At 41.9% G+C, this 18,708-nt stretch overlaps 1 protein-coding gene across 2 annotated transcripts in view; it reads left to right on the top strand.

The window, feature by feature from the left end:
* The window catches only part of ANO6 (anoctamin 6), a 69,393-nt gene that overhangs the window by 9,765 nt on the left and 40,920 nt on the right, over positions 1 to 18,708 (top strand). The window contains exons 1-3 of one of the 2 annotated variants that reach the window (XM_081211517.1): positions 7,492 to 7,808; positions 14,224 to 14,303; positions 18,492 to 18,617. In XM_081211517.1, coding sequence (XP_081067643.1) covers positions 7,790 to 7,808; positions 14,224 to 14,303; positions 18,492 to 18,617 — 225 coding nt within the window. In that variant the 5' untranslated portion in view covers positions 7,492 to 7,789. Of the gene's footprint in view, positions 1 to 7,491; positions 7,809 to 14,223; positions 14,304 to 18,491; positions 18,618 to 18,708 lie in introns of those variants that run through there. The other variant, XM_081211516.1, reaches the window with a different exon arrangement.

The following is an 18,708-nucleotide window of genomic DNA, read 5'->3' as shown; positions in this document are numbered from 1 at the left end:
CATAAATCCAATTCAATGGTGTAATGTTGGAAAGTGTCGCTCACTTCTACCTGGGCTGTTATCTTTCCACAAGAGCTGACATTGATGCCGAATAAAGCATCGCCTGAGCTCTGCAAGTGCAGCTTTCTCCTGATTGAAGTGCAGAGTGTTTGAGGACTGAGACATTTGCAGGGAAACCAAAATGTTGTTTACAAAGCTATTGTACTACCAAACTTACTGTATGTTTGTGTAACATGAACCACTTATAAATGCCATCTCCAACTCCTTGAAAGATTCCATCAGTGGTGTCTCCAAAAAAATTTACACTTCACTTGGGAAGACAGGTGAACTAATGTCAAAGCAACGATTCTTCAACATCAACTTTGTTGGACTGGTTATGTTGCTCGGATGACTGATTATCGTATTCCAAAGCAACTACTGTATTCAGAACTTAAAAATGGAAAGACTCTCTCAAGGCAAATCTTTAAAAATGTAGTATAAACGCCAACAATTGGGAAACACTGGCCTGCAAGCGCTCCAATTGGAGAACAGCCTTTAGCAAAGGTGTCATGGGCTTTGAAGATGCTCAAACTCAGGACAAAAAGGAAAAACGTGCTAAGAGGAAGGCACAGTTGGCAAACCGTCACCATGATTAACTCCCACTCGGAAACCTATGTCCCCACTGTGGAAGGACGTGTGGGTGCAGAATTCTTAAGACCATGTTCATGGAAAACCATCTTACTCGGCTACAAGTGAAAGAAGAAGAAGAAGAAGAAGAGGGCTACTATGTAAGTACCTGAAACTCGTCTGTTGGAAAGTGGTTGGTTGGTTGGTTTTGCAATATGGAGAGTACAGTGGTACCTCTAGTTATGAACTTAATCCACTAATTCTTAACGGAGGTCCGTTCTTAACCTGAAACTTCTTAACTAGAGGCATGCTTTCACTAATGGGGCCTCTTGCTGCCGCTGCGCCACCAGCACACAATTTCTGTTCTCATCCTGGGGCAAAGTTCTCAACTCAAGGTAACTCTTCCAGGTTAGCGGACTTTGTAACCTGAAGCGTTTGTAACCTGAGGCGTTTGTAACTCAAGGTACCACTGTATTGTAAATTACACTTCTGATTGGCTTATTGGGCAGAAATTATTAATTATGCATTGGACAGGGAAAATGGCCTGATTGGCGGGGAGGTCTCTACGCCTCTCAAATCTGATTGGTTAGTGGACAGACAAGCTGGGACATAAATAGGCCTAATCTGTTAGGATATTTCCGTTCCACCTTAAAAGGGAGCAGGCTTTGTAAGTCACAGAGTCTGCGCATGTCCTAGTCACAGGATGTTTATGTTCTGATATTCCTTTCGTTTTTGCCAGTTGGCCAGAGATGCTGACACAGAACGGTCACGTTTTCTTTTGTTCTGTTCTACGCTAAATAAAGTCTGTAAATTATGCTCTTCTGCGGTGCAGCTTTCTGCCTGTGTTTCTGCTGATAAACATTGTGCACAAGCCTGGAATGCAGCCTATCTATTTCTAAGGCTTCGTGCCGCTAACTGTTGGATCTGCGTGACTACGGGAGGCCGATGGATCGTCCGGCAGCCGGCTTGGGGGCTCAGATGGACACTATCTCCCTGGCAGTTTCCCAACATAATCTACTCATATTGAGAGAGACTGCTGACCAGATATGAAGAAGACAGAGGGTGAGACTGGCTGAGAAGAAGAAGCCGGAGGCTAAAGGTGAAGCAGAAGCAGATGGGAAAGAGACTATCCAGGCTGGAGGAAGCTGAAAATAATAGTCTGCCTTAAAAGAGCAAAATCATTAACCTTAAGCTGAAGGTGGGGAGTGAAGACAGTAAGAAGAATTCAGCAAGGAGCTGACCAGAACTGCCTGTAAGCCTGGCTCAAAGGTGGTCCACAGTAGCTAGTGGCAAGACTGACTGGGGAAGAGGGGCTAAGGGTAATGGCTATTACGTTAAAAAGTGTTAGGAACTAAAGTGTATCAGCCAGGTTCATGGAAACATCTGTAACAGAGTCGGTTTTTAGATACAGCAGCTTTATTGCAGCATATATAAGTAACCCTTAAAGAAGCAGCAACAAATTGGAAGCATGGCATTCACCTTATCATATCAGAACTTCTATTAATCCGTACTTCTATCAGAAAGGGTTAATAGAAAAGTAAGCTGTACGGTATGCAGCTCAAGAAAGATATCTTAAATGCAGTTTCTTGCCCTTAGGAAATATATTGCCCCCCTCCCAAAGACCTAACTGAGGAAACATAGTCTTATCTGTGCTAAGTTTAGATCTTGGACATGATGAGTTAATACTGCATCTGGCCTTTAAACTATGTTGGCATCTTTTTCTGTTTTATTTCTATGCTGAGATATTTTCCATCTGTGTTTTATGGACACGTGCAGGACTCAAGTTCCCCGAAACTGCCAGTTTTATCTCAGTAATGTCACTGTTTTTCTTCATTTCTGTGTGTATGTTTAGTAACCAGCTACATATTAATTAAGGAACATTTCAGTCAACCCTTGTCTTCAGCAGTGAATGCAAAATGAATGTCTGTCGAAGAGTAATTGCAGATGGACAAGAGGGCGATTCAATTGCCGTTCAAGCAAAACATATTAAGCTACAGCATATGCACAGGAGAAGGGTTAATATGCAACTTCCTCTGCCACACTATTAAAGTACCGGGCTCATGCTAGAATACTAATTGAAGTGACTTGCTGGCACAAAAAGCAAAGGCAAGAGCCAAAAAAGCAAACAAAAGGAAATCCTTCTGTACTACACTTGTTCCTTTTTTATTATTCAGTGCAGCTCTGATTTATATTGAACATTATCTGGGCCATTTCACACCCGCAAATGCCGCTAATATTCTGCATGTGATATGAAAGACCATAGGAAGGAGTGCTTGTGTGAATCAGCAAGAGCACAGAATAACTTCTGGCGGCACCATTTCCGTCTGGTTTAGGTCATAAAAATAGCTATGCACTGCTCCTTGTGATCTAGCTCTTAATACCCAGCATTTATAATCCAGCTTTTAAGAGTGTAACAATTGCCTTGGCATGGTCAGACTAAAGGTCCATTCATTCAGTCTCCTGTAGTATGAGATGCCCATAGGAAGCCTCCACACCATAATAATGGTAGCCTTCCTTTGTTGTTTGTTCTCAGCATCTTATGCTACTTCAATTATTGTAATTGACACCTATTGCTCCATAAGGGACGTGGGTGGCACTGTGGTCTAAACCACTGAGCCTCTTGAGCTTGCCAATCAGAAGCTCAGCAATTTGAATCCTCGTGATGGAGTGAGCTCCCATTGCTCGGTCCCTGCTCCTGCCAAACTAGCAGTTTGAAAGCACGTCAGTGCAAGTAGATAAATAGGTACCGCTGCGACGGGAAGGTAAGCGGCATTTCCGTGTACTCTGGTTTCCATCACGGTGTTCCATTGTGCCAAAAGTGGTTTAGTCATGCTGGCCACATGACCTGGAAATCTGTCTGTGGACAAACGCCGGCTCCCTCAGCCTGAAAGCGAGATTAGCACCACAACCCCATAGTCACTTTTGACTGGACTTAACCTTCCAGGGGTTCTTTACCCAGTCATCCATGAATTTGTCTTAATCCTTTTAAAGCCACCTGAGTCCCATTTCAGATTTTGCAGTAACACAGTACAGTGGTACCTCGGGTTAAGTACTTAATTCATTCCGGAGGTCCGTTCTTAACCTGAAACTGTTCTTAACCTGAAGCACCACTTTAGCTAAAGAGGCGTCCTGCTGCCGCCGTGTCGCCAGAGCCCGATTTCTGTTCTTATCCTGAAGCACTATTTCTGGGTTAGTGGAGTGTGTAACCTGAAGCGTATGTAACCCGAGGTACCACTGTAATCCTTATTTCCAGTGTGGCTAAAATCACCACCTTCAGGTGATAAAGGGGCCATCTGGATGTCATTCCACAGCACTCCCACAGAAGGGCATCTTCATGCAGTGCTGGCTTCAGGATTTGTGGGGTCCAGCATCAACAGTAAGGAGTACTTAGGGGTGCTGTAAGGAAACCTGAGTTACTTCTTAGCATAGCAAATGCTCATCAGGTTTCTATAGCACACTTGTGAAACTCTTTCGACAGAGTGATAACATATACCAAGGAAGGGCAAGAGAAGGAGATCTGTACACATAGCCTTTCCCTTGACGTACAATAACTGTGAGATAATTTTTAGAAACCTTAATTCTAGCATTATTATGTTTGGTCCAGAAACTTGCCCTTTCATGAGAACTGATGGTATGGGAGCGTTTAGCCAACCTACCTTGTGAGCAGAGATTTTGCAAGAAAAAACACGCGAAAGGAGTAAGATGAAATGAAGTTTCCACTGCCATAGAATCATAGATTGTATGTAGAGTTGGAATGGACCCTGATGATCATCTAATTCAACCCCCTGCAATGCAAGAATATTTGTTGTTTCATATGGGGATCAAACCTGCAACCTTGGTGTTATTGGCACCACACTTTAACCAACTGTGCTATGCACATCATGAGCATGTTTAAAACACAGAAAGTGGTAGCTCAGCTGTTTGTAGCCACCGGGATTAAACTTGTCTCATACAAAAATTGAATGTGATTAATCCATCGTTCATAATTTTACTAGCTTCTCTCACCACTTTTTAAAACAAAAATCAAAATCAGGACCTTCAAGTAAATGTCTGAGACACTCTCCCATAAAGGCCAAACGTGCAGTTTGGCAGTGTTGCTGGATTCAAACCAAGTGGTGTTTCAGTGGCCAGCAGTGCTTTTCCACCATCTTTAAGCTGGTACACAAACTGCAGCCCTATCTGGAGAGAACTGACATTGCCACAGTATGATGCACAACACAAGGGGCTGTCTTTGAAAACATTTCAGAAACTCAGAATGTGCCAGAATCCATGGAGGCTAGGCAGTCATCATTGTTACACAGTGGTACCTCAGGTTATGTACTTAATTCGTTCTGGTGGTCCGTTCTTAACCTGAAACTGTTCTTAACCTGAAGCACCACTTTAGCTAATGGGGTCTCCTGTTGCTGCTGCGCCACCAGAGCACAATTTCTGTTCTCATCCTGAAGCAAAGTTCTTAACCCGGGGTACTATTTCTGGGTTAGCGGAGTCTGTAACCTGAAGCATATGTAACCTGAAGCGTATGTAACTGTGCTATGCACTGGTGTGTTTCTGGGCTCAATTTAAAGTGCTGGTTTTTACTTTGAAAGCCCTAAACAGTTTGGCACCGAGTTCCTTTTTGTACCACCTGCACTATCCTGCCCAAACTTTAGGATTTGATTCAGAGGCTCCCTGACATATTCACCTTTTAGGTTGCTTAGGTGGAAGTCGACAGGAAAGAGAGGTTCTTTTCTACGGTGCCTGCAAGACTTTGGAATTCCATTCCATCAGATCTGTGCAAGGTTACTATGCTGCAGGGTTTTTGGAAGACATTGAAGCCTCTCTTTTTCATTTGTTGTTCTAGGAGTGATGTTTTACTGGCTGGGTGATGGCTTTGGGTGGTTTTTTTATGAAGAGTTTTCCCTAAGAACCTTAAGCTTTTTAAAGCTTAAACTTTTTGTATTATTGTTTGCTTTTCATGCTGTTTCGTGTTTGTAAACCACTCTGGCTGGAAAATGTCTCCAAAAGTGGCCTAAAGTGTTGTTGTTTTCAAATAAACAACGCAACAGGGTATATCCCATTTTATTGTGAGAAAATGTCATTAAGTATAAACAATGTACTTGATGCTATAAGGTTGCCATGGGTTTGCGGAATAGATTTAGTAACATGTGAATCCCAAGCAGACTGTATAAAGGGTTTGTATTGGGGGGTTTGATTATTGATTCTGTTGTATCTTATATCAGGCATACACAGGACTTGAGCAGAGGGAAGCTGTCCGTCAAGATCAGCTGCTAATCCCAAGCTCTGTAGCACAGCAGAAAGAAAAGCTGTTTCATCTTATTTGTGCTGCAGTGGTTTCCTCTGTGTATATATCTGTTGGCAGGTTAGCATCTAAGTGTAGATCTGTTTTACAGATACATTATTCAACAGTTTCCTGACCCATAACCATTTAAATGGATCTAAAATGTGAGATAGTTCCCATAGCAATGCCCCTGAGTTTGCTTGCAGCTGTAATCATTATTTTTGGCAGGTTTACTTTTCCAAATACAATGCTACCTATAAAAAATGATGCATGTAGCATATGAGAAATATGATGAATTGTTCCATCTAAGCAGCCTGTCTAATGGGCCACGGAGGTGTCATTCATCAAAATATTCTCCTCAAATCATGGCAATTCCCCCCAGGCCAACTGTACAAACTCTTAGTCAGCTTCAAATAGCCCCAAATGCCCCCATTCAGAGTGCAGAGCCTGTTATGTAGCTTATCTCAGAGTGTTTCATTATTTCTGGTTGCAACTGAGGAAGAAGCACATCACTGCTTCTAGGATGTGTTTATACATTAGCCATGCAACTGTCTGACCAGTGTTCGTCTATATAGTCAAATGTATATTAGAACAGGGACCGTGGTTAAAAATTAACAGCATTGAAAGTGCACTAACTAGAACAATATGGAGTTGTCACCATTAAATAATTCTTGCCACCATATGCAATTTTACAGTCTCCATAGTTGGTTTGGAAGAGAGAAGAAGGGAAAGGGAAAGGAGCCCCCACAAACCTAGCACAGTTTTTTGAGTGGGAGGGGGATGAATCTGTAATCCATATACTAAAAAACAACAACTTATTCTGTAATTCTTCATCTTATAGTTTTTCACAAATATGAGAAATTTAGGTAAGATTCCCATTTTACAGATAAGAAATTGTGGTTGAGTCACAATGGCTTATACATAATAGGTCAGTGGATAAAGTGGGATTTGAATCCTGGTCTCCTGTAGGGGAAATAACAGCCTATCAAAATATTTCTGTCTGGAAATAAAAACACTACAGGACATAACCACAATGTAAGCCTCAAAAAGACATCTTCAATGTTACATTGTCAGAAGAAGAAAGTAGCTTACTTGTTTGGCTATATGGCATAACTGTGTTACTAATATTTGCAAGTCACGTTTGTAAAGTGGTACCAACCCAGCCATGTTTGTTACAGTTTTTTTGTGCAGAAAAAGCTTGCAAGTCTTAAATTGTTTGGAGACAGGGCCTCTTCTTCATGCTACAAATATAATCTGTTGATTTTTTTTATGTCCAAATTGGCGGGGGGGGGGGAACAATCCCAAAAGGCATAAAACCTTAAATCAAAGGAGAATAAGTGTTCTTTTACACATGCTAGCAAAAAACCACACACAAAAACTACTGGTCTTTGAGTATGTTATGTCCACTGTTAATTGATTTCATGTGGATTAGATGGTGCAAATTAGAGCACTGTCATTTAGAGTTTACATTGTATACTTTCCAGCTTTTACGTCTTGTCATCATAATGCTTCTGAGCTCTGTAACTGAAAAGGAAGAATTTGGGAACACTTTTCCCCGCCCCCAGTTTCTTGTAGAGCGGTATATTCTCATGTTGATCCAGTCAGTCAGGTTTTTCAAGATGTTGGGACACTTTGCTCGCTAAGAAAGAATTTGTACAAAGCTTCTTGAGATAGAATAAACACCTTGCTATTTCCATTTAGGAAATTTGCTTCATTCTCCCCTCCTGCATTCCCACCGTTAATAGGGCAAACAAACACCAGTTCTTTTCAAGGTGAAATTGTTGTCCTTCTCAAGTGTAGGAAAGAGCAGCTGTAGCTTGTGTGGGACTCTGCTTCTTAATTGGCAAAAGTGAATCACATCACCAGCCACCCAGTGCTGCCAAAAGAGCTTAATTCTGGAGCCACATGGAAGAACAGCAGCCAGGTAAGAAAAACAGCTAATGGAACTGTAAGGAACGGAAGTCTCAAGAAGAAAGTGCATGCTTGATTGAGAGGCAGCAAACCTTTTTATGTTATATGCAGGAGTTTCAAAGGGGATGGAGTGGTGGGATTTTTCCAGAGAACAATATGGAAGGAAGCGCTTTTTGAAGGGAGTCAATCCAGAATCCACAAAACTTGCTGCACAGATGCAGAAGTAACAGTAGTAAGTTAAGCAGCAGAAAAGTCATAATGTGAGCCATAATTGACATGTGTGTTTGTTAATCATACATTTAAGCATGCAATATTTACACTGCTTACCACTGGGGCCGAACTGAGGAAAACAGCCTGGGAAAGAAGGATGCAGAAAAGAAAGACTAGTCATGTAGAGAAATGCAGAGTTCTTAATTCATATCACATAGCATCTGAATAATAAATAAATAGAAATATTCAATTAAATATCATATTGCATTTGGGGGGGGGGGAAATTCTGTAACACAATAAGAGATATTTCCCTTCCAACATGGTTTAGAGCAGACCTTCTTCCTCAATGACATGTTCAATGTTTCATGAAAAAGAAGGGAAGCCTGAAAAAGAAGCAATTTTTGTCTTTTCTACATGTATATTTTTGCTTTAAGTATGCCTTAATGCTAATCTAGGGAGGTTTCCACGTAGCTTTTCATTGTTTTCAATCTTTGTTGAACTTCAAGGGTGGAGCTTAATAGTACATACATCCTTTCCAAGCATGTTCTTGGCACGTTTGATATAATTAAAGTAGCAGTTTCTGTGATCTAATAGCGGTAGGAACTCTCAGAGTCATGTTCAGAGAGTAGCTTCTGGTATGAGGCAGGCTCAGGCATGTATGTTTAACATTCTTGTCAAGTGCAAACTTACAGCTGAACCAAACGTTATGCCATAACATAAATAACAAAATCCCAAGGGCCACTTTAATGTGGTGGGGATGGTGGAGATGACATATTTCTGTTTTGCCCTGACTCACCTTGAATGGTCTGCTATTTTAATCCGCCGCCCCCCCCCAATCTTCTCCCACCTTTTTCCCAGGGTACCTTGGTGTTACTTTAGGATACATATCTCTGCACTACTTAAGCTTTCCCTCCTGCTATTTGGCACATGGTATGATTAAATGCATGAGATCCAGTAGGTGGGCTCCCACGAGGCAAGACACAGTAATAACAGCAAGAACATTTATTGAACTACATAACTGGGAAACAGAGGCAAAGCAACTGCTTATATACACTTCTAAAAGCCTGGGCCACTCCCACTCCCAGCAGGGCTATAGCTAGGGGGTGGTGAGGTGGGCCCCTGCCAGGGGCGCAGGCGAGGGCCCCCACAAAATCGGCTTTAAAATATGTCCACAAATATGTCTGTAAATAAAAATATTCATTATTGCCTCATAAGAAAAGGTTTTAAATAGAGGGTGAATTGAATAAATGGAGGGGGGTTGGAGGAAGAGGCAAAAAGAAGAGCTAATTTGTCCATGGCTAGGGGGTGCAATCTGCCAGGGGTGCAAGATCATCTAGCTACAGCTTTCACTCCCAATGTAATTGGCTGTCTAACCTTCCAAACTGCAAATCCTGACTCAGAGTTCAAGGGCCAATGGCAGAGGCCCAAATCCTGAAATGCTCTGTGATTGGACAACATGTAGCAAATCAGAACACAGGAGCTCAGAATCCTTAGTCCAGATTCCAGCTCAGGCAAACACAGACCACTGAATATATAACACGAGCTACCAACTGTTGCTTCTGGGAAGGCGGGTGGAGTAAAATGATGTCTTTTTCAAAGTGGCCTAAGTTGCTTTAGGTGTCTAAAAGTTTTCACATTTCACAGAAGCAGTTTACCTTCCTTGAAAAAAAATAAATCAGTACTTGATAGCAATTGTTTAACAGTGCTAGTGGAAAATATACTGTGGGTATTCTGCAGTGCTGCAAGGATCCTTTTTAAGATTCATGGTTTATATTATAAACTCACTCAAAGGTTTCTCCTTGAATGCCTTTTTAGGGTGTGGGGGAGGCTTTTAAAATGTTACACTTTCAAAGCTCTCACCATAATTCCCACATCTGCACCAAACTCTACTCTTGGTTTAAGAGCCAACCAATTGAGATCATTGAACAGGACCAACATTTTAAGTTATGACTCATATTTTTGAAATTTAATGTTGGTGGGAAATTGCTTGAAATATTTTCTTGTTTCCCTCCCTGGAGCAAATACGACACCACCCCCAGAATAGCAGGCAGGAAATGGAATTATCCACTTCTGGAAGAAACGTTAAGAAGCTTAAACAATATGAAGAGTAGGTTGCCACAACTTGCATCTCTAATCCTAGATATGTTTTATAAGTTATACTAGGCTATAGTTTCTGCCCAGTTCTCATGGCAAGTTTTTATTATACAAATCCATTTGTACAAAGTAGTTTCTACACAATTTCAAGCAATTTTATCTAGGCCAGCAAAAAGCCATATCACTTAAAACATGATTTGAAATGTTTGCAAACTTTGGCGGAATCTTCCCCTCTCCATAGCTCATTTTGGTACACAGGGTGTCCACTGGGATGTTTTTAGGTTGTTATCTAGAGGACCTGAACCCTGAATCTTCTGCCCTTTCCTCCTCCTTCTTTTTAATTACAAAAAAACCCACAATACTTACAGGGAGGCAGGGCAAACTGCAAAGTGCAAGGCAACCACAACCGTAATTTCTTTAAAAATCTAAATTTACACAAATATATTAGCATATGCAAATTTATGTCTTAAGTCAATGCTTTGATCCTTTTAAGTACCTGGCACCCCTATGTGGGATACTAAAAGTGATATCAAACCAGCTACACTATTTCATAGAATCGTAGAGTTGGAAGGGACCATGAGAATCACCTAGTTCAACCCACTGAAATGCAGGAATATGCAGCTGTCACATACAGGGATCGAACCTGCAACCTTGGTGTTATCAGCACTTTGTCTAACCAACTGAACTATTCATATCTCCACAACAGAGATATTCCCTTTGGGCATTTGACACTCTCCCAGCAAGTGCATAACAACTCCCATGTATTGCATGCGAAGTCCCTCCGTCTGAATTTTTCATGGACAATCACATTTCTTTCCTTTAAAACAAAGTGTGACTTATGGCTCAGTCTTTCAAATGCTGTGACAGCAATTGCATAGTGTTATCAAGACTGTGAAAAGTTACATAATGTTACACCAGTGCTGCAGGTAAATATACACAAACACAAGTGTTTAACAATGCACACCTGTGCACCAGCAGTAGGAAACTGGAAACAGAAGACTGTTTTCAAGTTTAATGGTGGTGGTATATTTTCAGAAGATCACAGCTGTGTATGGAAAGGTTAACACTTTCATTCCCTGCCACAGTTTGAGCATCCTCCCCTACCAGAAATGGTCTCCAAATGGATTTGAAAACAGACTTCTACGGGTGCCAGTGGTAGGCTGGTTTTTTGAAGCCTGATTGTTTCACAGATGTGATCTTCCTTCCCTACTTGCAGTCTCTGTGAAGATCACACACACTTGTCAGCATCGCCCTTGAGCCAGTGCCACCAACTGGACTCACACACTTCAGCCCCGACTGGGCTAGGCGAGCTGGGTAGCACTTCCAGAGACCACCTTCTGCACAGGAACAGGTCAAAGTGCTGTGGACTCACAGCTTAGAGTTGTGAGCACTGAATTCACTCCAACAAGAAGACAGTCGTCACACAGCAGAGTACAGCAGAGTATAGCGGAGCATAAACGACTCGGAGAGCAGCTCTGTAGAATATCTTCTTTTATTCTATCTAAATGAGGTCTAAACGAAAAATGCTGAGTGTCTGCAGCTGCTCTTAGCAGCAACCTTATCTATACACACGATCTCTCTCTAACACTCAGTCTCTCTCTCTCTGACTTTGATGTGTGGCTGGAGCGGAATAAGTAGAGAGCAGAAACCGCCCCTCCTCTCTGGAGAATCAGCAGAGCACATCAGCAGATTCTTGGATATGGGAGGGGTGAAATCTCCTCATCACTTCCCTCTGGCAAGTAGGGTTGAAAAACGCTGAAATGCTTTTGTCCATCCCTAATTGCTGGGGTGGGGGAAAGTGAGACTTTTACATGCCTGATATGTGTGTGCATGTGGGGGGGGGGTATGTGTTGTGCGTGTGCGCACTTTGTGTATGTGTGAGAGAAAGTGTGGGGTGTGCCTCTTGTTCTGATCACACGTACCATGGAGATGTGACATCTGGAGGGTTGTCCAAGAGGGAATGCAAAATTGCTGCTTATCCTTGCTACACATGTTTTCTCAGATGCCCTATTATGTGCAGTGGGGCTTACTCCATCATAAGGTTTATAAAGGTAAAATGTAAAGGGACCCCTGACCATTAGGTCTAGTCATGACTGACTCTGGGGTTGCAGCGCTCATCTCACTTTATTAGCCAAGGGAGCCAGCGTACAGCTTCCTGGCCATGTGGCCAGCATGACTAAGCCGCTTCTGGCAACCAGAGCATCACACGGAAACGCCGTTTACCTTCCCGCTGGAGCGGTACCTATTTATCTACTTGCACTTTGACATGCTTTCGAACTGCTAGGTTGGCAGGAGCAGGGACCAAGCAATGGGAGCTCACTCCGTCACAGGGATTTGAACCGCCGACCTTCTGATCAGCAAGTCCTAGGCTCTGTGGTTTAACCCAATGTGCCACCCGCATCCCAAGGGTGTTTATAACTGCAGCCTAAGACTAACACACTGACCTGTTGCAAAGGGCATGTATTTTTGAAAGCAAGTTCAATTGCTCATGCTTTATATGAACCTTGAGTTGAATCAGAGTGCCTCGTAGTGTTTGGAGGGTTTACCCAAGATGAGATAGGATCTCTGCCAGTTCCCTATCCCACAAATTCCCCTAAGCCTTGTGGCACTTTGTCTCCTTGCTTGCAAAAAAACCAAAACACCACAGACCTTTTCTTTCTTTCTTTTGCAAAAAAGCAAAACCATTCTAATAGGAAATGCCCTTGGTCAAGCTGGGGCTGGGGGAGAGGGGTGAGGAGAAGGATAGCCCACTGTGAAGGACACAGGGCATTTAATCAGAGGGAATTATTTCACTGTGGCTGTCTAATCACAGTGGTTTATGGGAAGGATGTTGATGGGAATAAACACATTGAACTCACATGCTTGTTGCTCTTTTCTCAGTTTTGTCTCTCTTGAGTAGGATACATAGAATAGTTTTGTGGTGGACTAGGAGGCACCCCTCCCCTTACCAAATATGGACCCAAGCCAAATCTTGATGCCAGTCCAGTGCATACTCCTAATAATTGCCTGTTTAAACCCTTACCTTGCCATCTTCTGTGGGTGTTTTGTTACATAATGATCTGCATATTTTCTTGTTTATCCTTCGTTTGTCTCCATGGGAATATGATGATATAAATAAATAAGTGGAAATTTAAGAGTAAATTGAAATTTTCTCCAGTGCAATGCAGAGCCAATAGTAATTAACCAAAACTCTGATGAGGAATTCACAAAAGAGAGAGCAGGGAAGGGGTAGAAGGAAGTGAACTGTGATCCATGAAAGCTTATGCCACAATAAGTATTTAAAGTACTGCTGGACTCTCAGTTGTTTTTGCTGCAAAAGACTAGCCGTCTGGAAATAATTACGGTTCAGAAAAAACAGCAGCATTACTTTTACTCTTGCCCAGAGTTAAGAGAATCTGTTTCTCAAGCAAGATACCAAGTGAGAATTAAACTGAACACATGCTTAAAATCAGTGCTTTCCCCCATATATACATATATAGGGGTACTCTCATTTTCCTACTCATACTGCCCCTCAATGAAGCCAAACTTAGATTCAAAAAATGTTTAGGGGTATGCGTACCCCCAGAAAAAAAGCACTGCTTAAAATATAGCCTTTATTTTACCACAAACTTTCACCATGAAGCAGTAGAGTGCTCACTGAACTCTGCAGCCAAACTTAAAATTCATCCTGTTAGAAACAACTATATCACTGGTTTCACATCAATCTTATTGTAAGATAAATGTGCTTTATCTACCTTTACATCACTTTTTATAGTACAGTAATGTTTCCAGAAGGCACACCCATGTTCAAAAAAGTCTCCTGGGGATGACTGCCCATCTGTGTTCTTAAAACTACGTTTACTGGATAACCAACATAGTCCTGTCCATATGTTTTGAACTACAGCTCCCATAATCCCTTATTATTGGCCATGCTGGCGTAAAGCAAAATTGGGCTTTATATATTTATAGGGAACTGAGATTGATGTAGGAACATAATCTGGGTTCATGAACCTAATGTAGCATATTATGTTCTTAACTCTCAGTGGTAGGAATGAAAGGGCAAAGCTGAGAATTTCACCCCAAAATGAAGAAGATGTCACAAAATTGAAGGCTGTAACTAAACCATCTCTTCTGTATTATTTTAGTCTTGGAAGAAGTGGAACAAGATGTCTTTCAGAGCTATGGAACAATGCCCGGCCAGCAACCACTGCATAAGCCAGAATGGGTAGGTGCTACTTCAACAAGTGTTGTTATCTTTGCTTTCTTCTCCAAAGCCTTTTCTGTGGTGGCCCCATCACCACCACTATTTGTGGAATATTGCCCCCTTCCATGGGAGGAATGGAGGGTATGGAGTTATGTAACGGCCAAGCCAAGAAGATAAGTAACTATGCAACCTTCAGAATACATCTGAAGGCAGCCCTGTGTAGGGAAGGTTTTTTTTAAAAAAAGTTTAATGTTTTATTACATTTTTATATATGTTGGAAGCCGTCCAGGGTGACAGGGGCAACCCAATCAGATGGGTGGGGTAATAATAATAGGACACCTCTATATTCATCAGAGAAATATTGGAGTGTATGTGCTTGTGTTCTGGCAAGGAGAACAATAAGTAGTATTATTGTGGCAGCAATTTTGGCAGTGGTGGCAGAAGAAAGGAAAACATAGTCACACTGGGGTTTTCAAGGACACTGGAGACACTGTGCCAAGACCCCTCAGAAGTCTGGAGCCTGAAGAGAAGGAGAATTTGCAGGGCCATTCTCACATGACACTTTGATCTGTTCTATGATCTCCCTTTACTGAAGAATATATTGAGACTTCAGAATCTTCATTTCTGAAGGATGTGCTAGCAGGCTTAGGGAATTAGATGTGACAGCAATGGACTGAAGATGAACCCAATTGTATTTGACCCTTGACCTCTGAGTCTTAGTTAACATCCCAGAAATACTGATAACCATGGTACTAAGAGGAATATAAATGAGAATAGAGACACTCACATGCAAGAATTACGTAAAGAAAAATAAATTAATTGTACTGTATGATCAATTACTGCTTTGCTTTCACAGGGTTTAGCTATGTTCATGTATCGCAATAAAACCAACTGCCTCATTGCCCAATAAAGCTTATACCACAATAAACCACTTAGTCTTTAAAGTGCCACAACAGGCTTTGTTGCTTTATCTTGTTTTGCTTATGCCACACAATATCAACCCTATAAGGCCCCCATGGGCTACATAGGAAAGTACACAACAACATTCATGCTAATTCTACGTTCTTAGGATAATTAATAGCTGGTTAATTATTCAGGAATAACTATGTCAATAACATGCAGTGCTTTAGTTTTAGAACAGATTATGTGGTCTCTTTTCATTCAGTAACATTGCCAATTAACTGTTGTAAGGCTGTATTAATATAATACATGAGTAATTAGCAAGTGCTGCGTATTATAAGCCCAAATTGGAAATGGAAGTGAAAGATGGAAGGAGGCCTTAGGGTTTTGGCTGAGTTTAAAGTAACTTCATATTATCATTATTATTATTCCTATACCACCCACGGATCACAGGGCATTTTACAATATAAAACCACAAAAATGTATACCATAGTAACAAGCGAAAACAATAAGACCCACCCCAATTGTTTAAAAGGCCATAGATAGTTTCATTAGCCAAAGGCCTGAGCGAAGAGGAATGTTTTTGCCTGTCACCTAAGGATATGCCACAAAGACACCAGGTAAGCCTCCCTAGAGAGAGCCTTCCACAAATGGAGAGCCACCACAGAAAAGGCCCGCTCTCGTGTTGCCACCCTCCAGACCTTTCATGGAGGAAGCACATAAACAAGGGCCTCAGATGATGATTGCAGGGTCAAGGTCAATTCCTATAAGGTGTCAGTAACATGGATCACCCAAGTGCAGGGAAAGAGGCAGACTCAGAAACTGAGCTAAGTGAGAGAGAGAGAGCGACTCTGCAGGTAAGAACTGGTTGACAGAGCAGAGAAGGCGTAGTTCGACCCCCCCTTCCTGAAGAAAACACTGTCAGCTCTTAAAAAGTGGGAGAGTTAGGAGGCAGCCAGAGCATTGCTAGGCAATCAGCAGATAAGCAGACGACTGAGAGTGTGTTGAGCGGAAGTGCAGAGGGGGAAGGCCAGCTTCTCAATCCCCATTCTAGGAGACTGGATAAGGTCAGAGGACAACGGAAGGGCAAGAGGGGAAAAGCGGGAATTTGGTGTCCTTCCTGCTGTGAAAGGGGTGGAGATTCAGACTGACCAACTATTGTCAATGCAAGCAGGCAAGAAGCCATGCTCTGGATGTGTTTTTTGTAAATAAACGTAACACAAAACTGCCAGAGAGTCATTACTTCTTATTGGGACTTGCTTGCCTGCCTGAGATCATTACATAAGAGAGAGATGGTGCTTAAGGTATGGCGGTCCTGAGTATGTAAGAGAGTTCGGACATCTTAAATCACTATACAGCATCCTTCACTAAATGCATTTTATGGATTTAGTCCATCCTTTCACACATCTCATTGGATATCTAACAGTACAAAATGATTTCAGTTCTTGGTATCTTCTTAGTATTTTTTTAACCAGAAACAAGAAGTATGGATCTCTGCCTACGAAGAAGTCCCACTTACTGCAATTACACAGATTGAATTGCTTTATTTTTAGTGCTACATAGATACTTTGAACATTGAACATTTACTCTGCCTAGCAAATAATATTGTACTGACTCAAGTGTTTATCGGTATCAGGTTTTGAAACTGCTTAGAAAGCATGAGATGTGCAACCATTTCTCTTTATAGGGCAATAATAGGAAGGGTAAATCCTGTGAGATTCTAAGAAGAGCCCTGTTGGATCCTACCAAAGGCCTATCCCGTTCAGTGGGTTCATATTGCTTGTTAGTCACTGCACACCCATAATACCTCTTCTGTGGGAACTAAGGACCCACAGTACTGAACAACTCACTAGACCAATTCCCAGCTTCAGACCATCAGGTTAGAATCATAGAATCACAGAATCTTAGAGTTGGAAGGTACCCAAGGCTCATCTGCTTTAATCCCCTGCAATGCAGGAATCTCAACTAAAGCATCCATGACAGATGGCTAGCCAACCTCTGCTTAAAAGAAGGAGAGTTCACAACATCCCGCAGGAGACTGTTCCACTGTCAAACAGCTCTTACTGTCAGAGTGTTTTTCCATATGTCTAGGCAGAATCTCCTTTCCTGCAACTTGAAGTCCTACCTTCCAGAGCAGGAGAAAACAAGCTTGATCCATCCTCCATGTGACAGCCCTTCAGATATTTGAAGATGGCTATCATATCTCTCCTCGGCCTCCTCTTTTCCAGGTTGCTCATTTAAGCCGCGGATGGATCCCTTGGCTCCAGCTGCAGATTTATTCACTTTTTAAAGCCATGACTTCCAGTCTCATTTCCCCACCTGTAAGGGTAAAACAACAGCACGTAATAAATCAGAGCCAGCCCTACCCTTAGGAATGGGCAAAGTAGCCTCTTCATTTGGTGGATTTCTGGGATAAAATAGCAGTGATGGCATCAAGAAGCCACCATTCAAAGCAGTGTTGTTTTGAACATCGGATCCACATTTGTACGAGGACAAAAGGATAAGACAACAATTGCTATTTCAAAACCGAATTATGACATGCTTTTAGAAGTACACGCTGTAAAAGATGTGGTACTTAACATTAAGTGGCAAAACCATTGTGCAGGTGAGAACCACTAGTGCACACCTCTCTGTAAAGAGTTGCTTGCCCACTTGTCTAGGATGTGTAGCAATTCTTTCCAGCGAAATAGCGTGACCCTTTTGCTCAAGCCATCCAATGGCACATTAGCAAACAGAGACACACAAGCCGGTATGCATATTCGAGACAGCTAGGCAAAGCTTTAGTGCACGTTTGAGATAAATATTCAGATCAATGTTTGCTTCCAAGATCTGCAGCGACAAGCTTATGCATTCCATTGGCTTTTGCTTTGGTAGACTATTCATTCCATTATATAAAAAAAACAATTTCTTCAGCATGTATTGGATTAAAATTCAATCTTTACACCTTGTGGGGCGGCACATAGGTTTCGTGTATGTTGTGATGTTATCCAAACGTTTTCCCACAGAGCTCTGCTGAGCCAATTGAACATACATGTACACTTTCTTGAACTTAGAATCATAGAATTGTAGAGTTGAAAGGGACCCCCGCCCCAGGGTCATCTAGCCCAACCCCCTGCAATGCAGGAATCTCAGCTAAAGCATCCATGGCAGATGGCCATCCAACCTCTCCTTAAAAAACTCCAAGGAAGGAGAGTCCACAGGCTCTTATCAAAGCTGTGCTGGGTATGTTCTGTATGATAGCATGTTGGAATTTTCACTCTAGTATGTAAAGATGGCTGTAATGTTAAAGGTATGATCTGTTCCTTACAGGCAGAGTTTAATCTGAAACCTGACTCCCTCTACTTTAATGATGGCCAAAGAAGAATCGACTTTGTTTTAGCATATGAAGATGAGAGCAAAAAGCAACATAAGAGGAGCTTTCAGAAGAAGCAAATGGTATGGCTTGCCTTCTTGTTTTATGCTGCTGTTTTTGGGGACTCCTCTTTTATGGGCAATTTGAAGCATCTGTTTTTAGTGATTGTAGCTT

Source organism: Podarcis bocagei, assembly GCF_964188305.1.
Source record: "Podarcis bocagei genome assembly, chromosome: 10".
In the NCBI taxonomy this organism is placed as follows: Eukaryota; Metazoa; Chordata; class Lepidosauria; order Squamata; family Lacertidae; genus Podarcis; species Podarcis bocagei.
The sequence above is the reverse complement of the archived record's forward strand: the minus strand, read 5'-3'. Positions and strand labels throughout refer to the sequence as shown.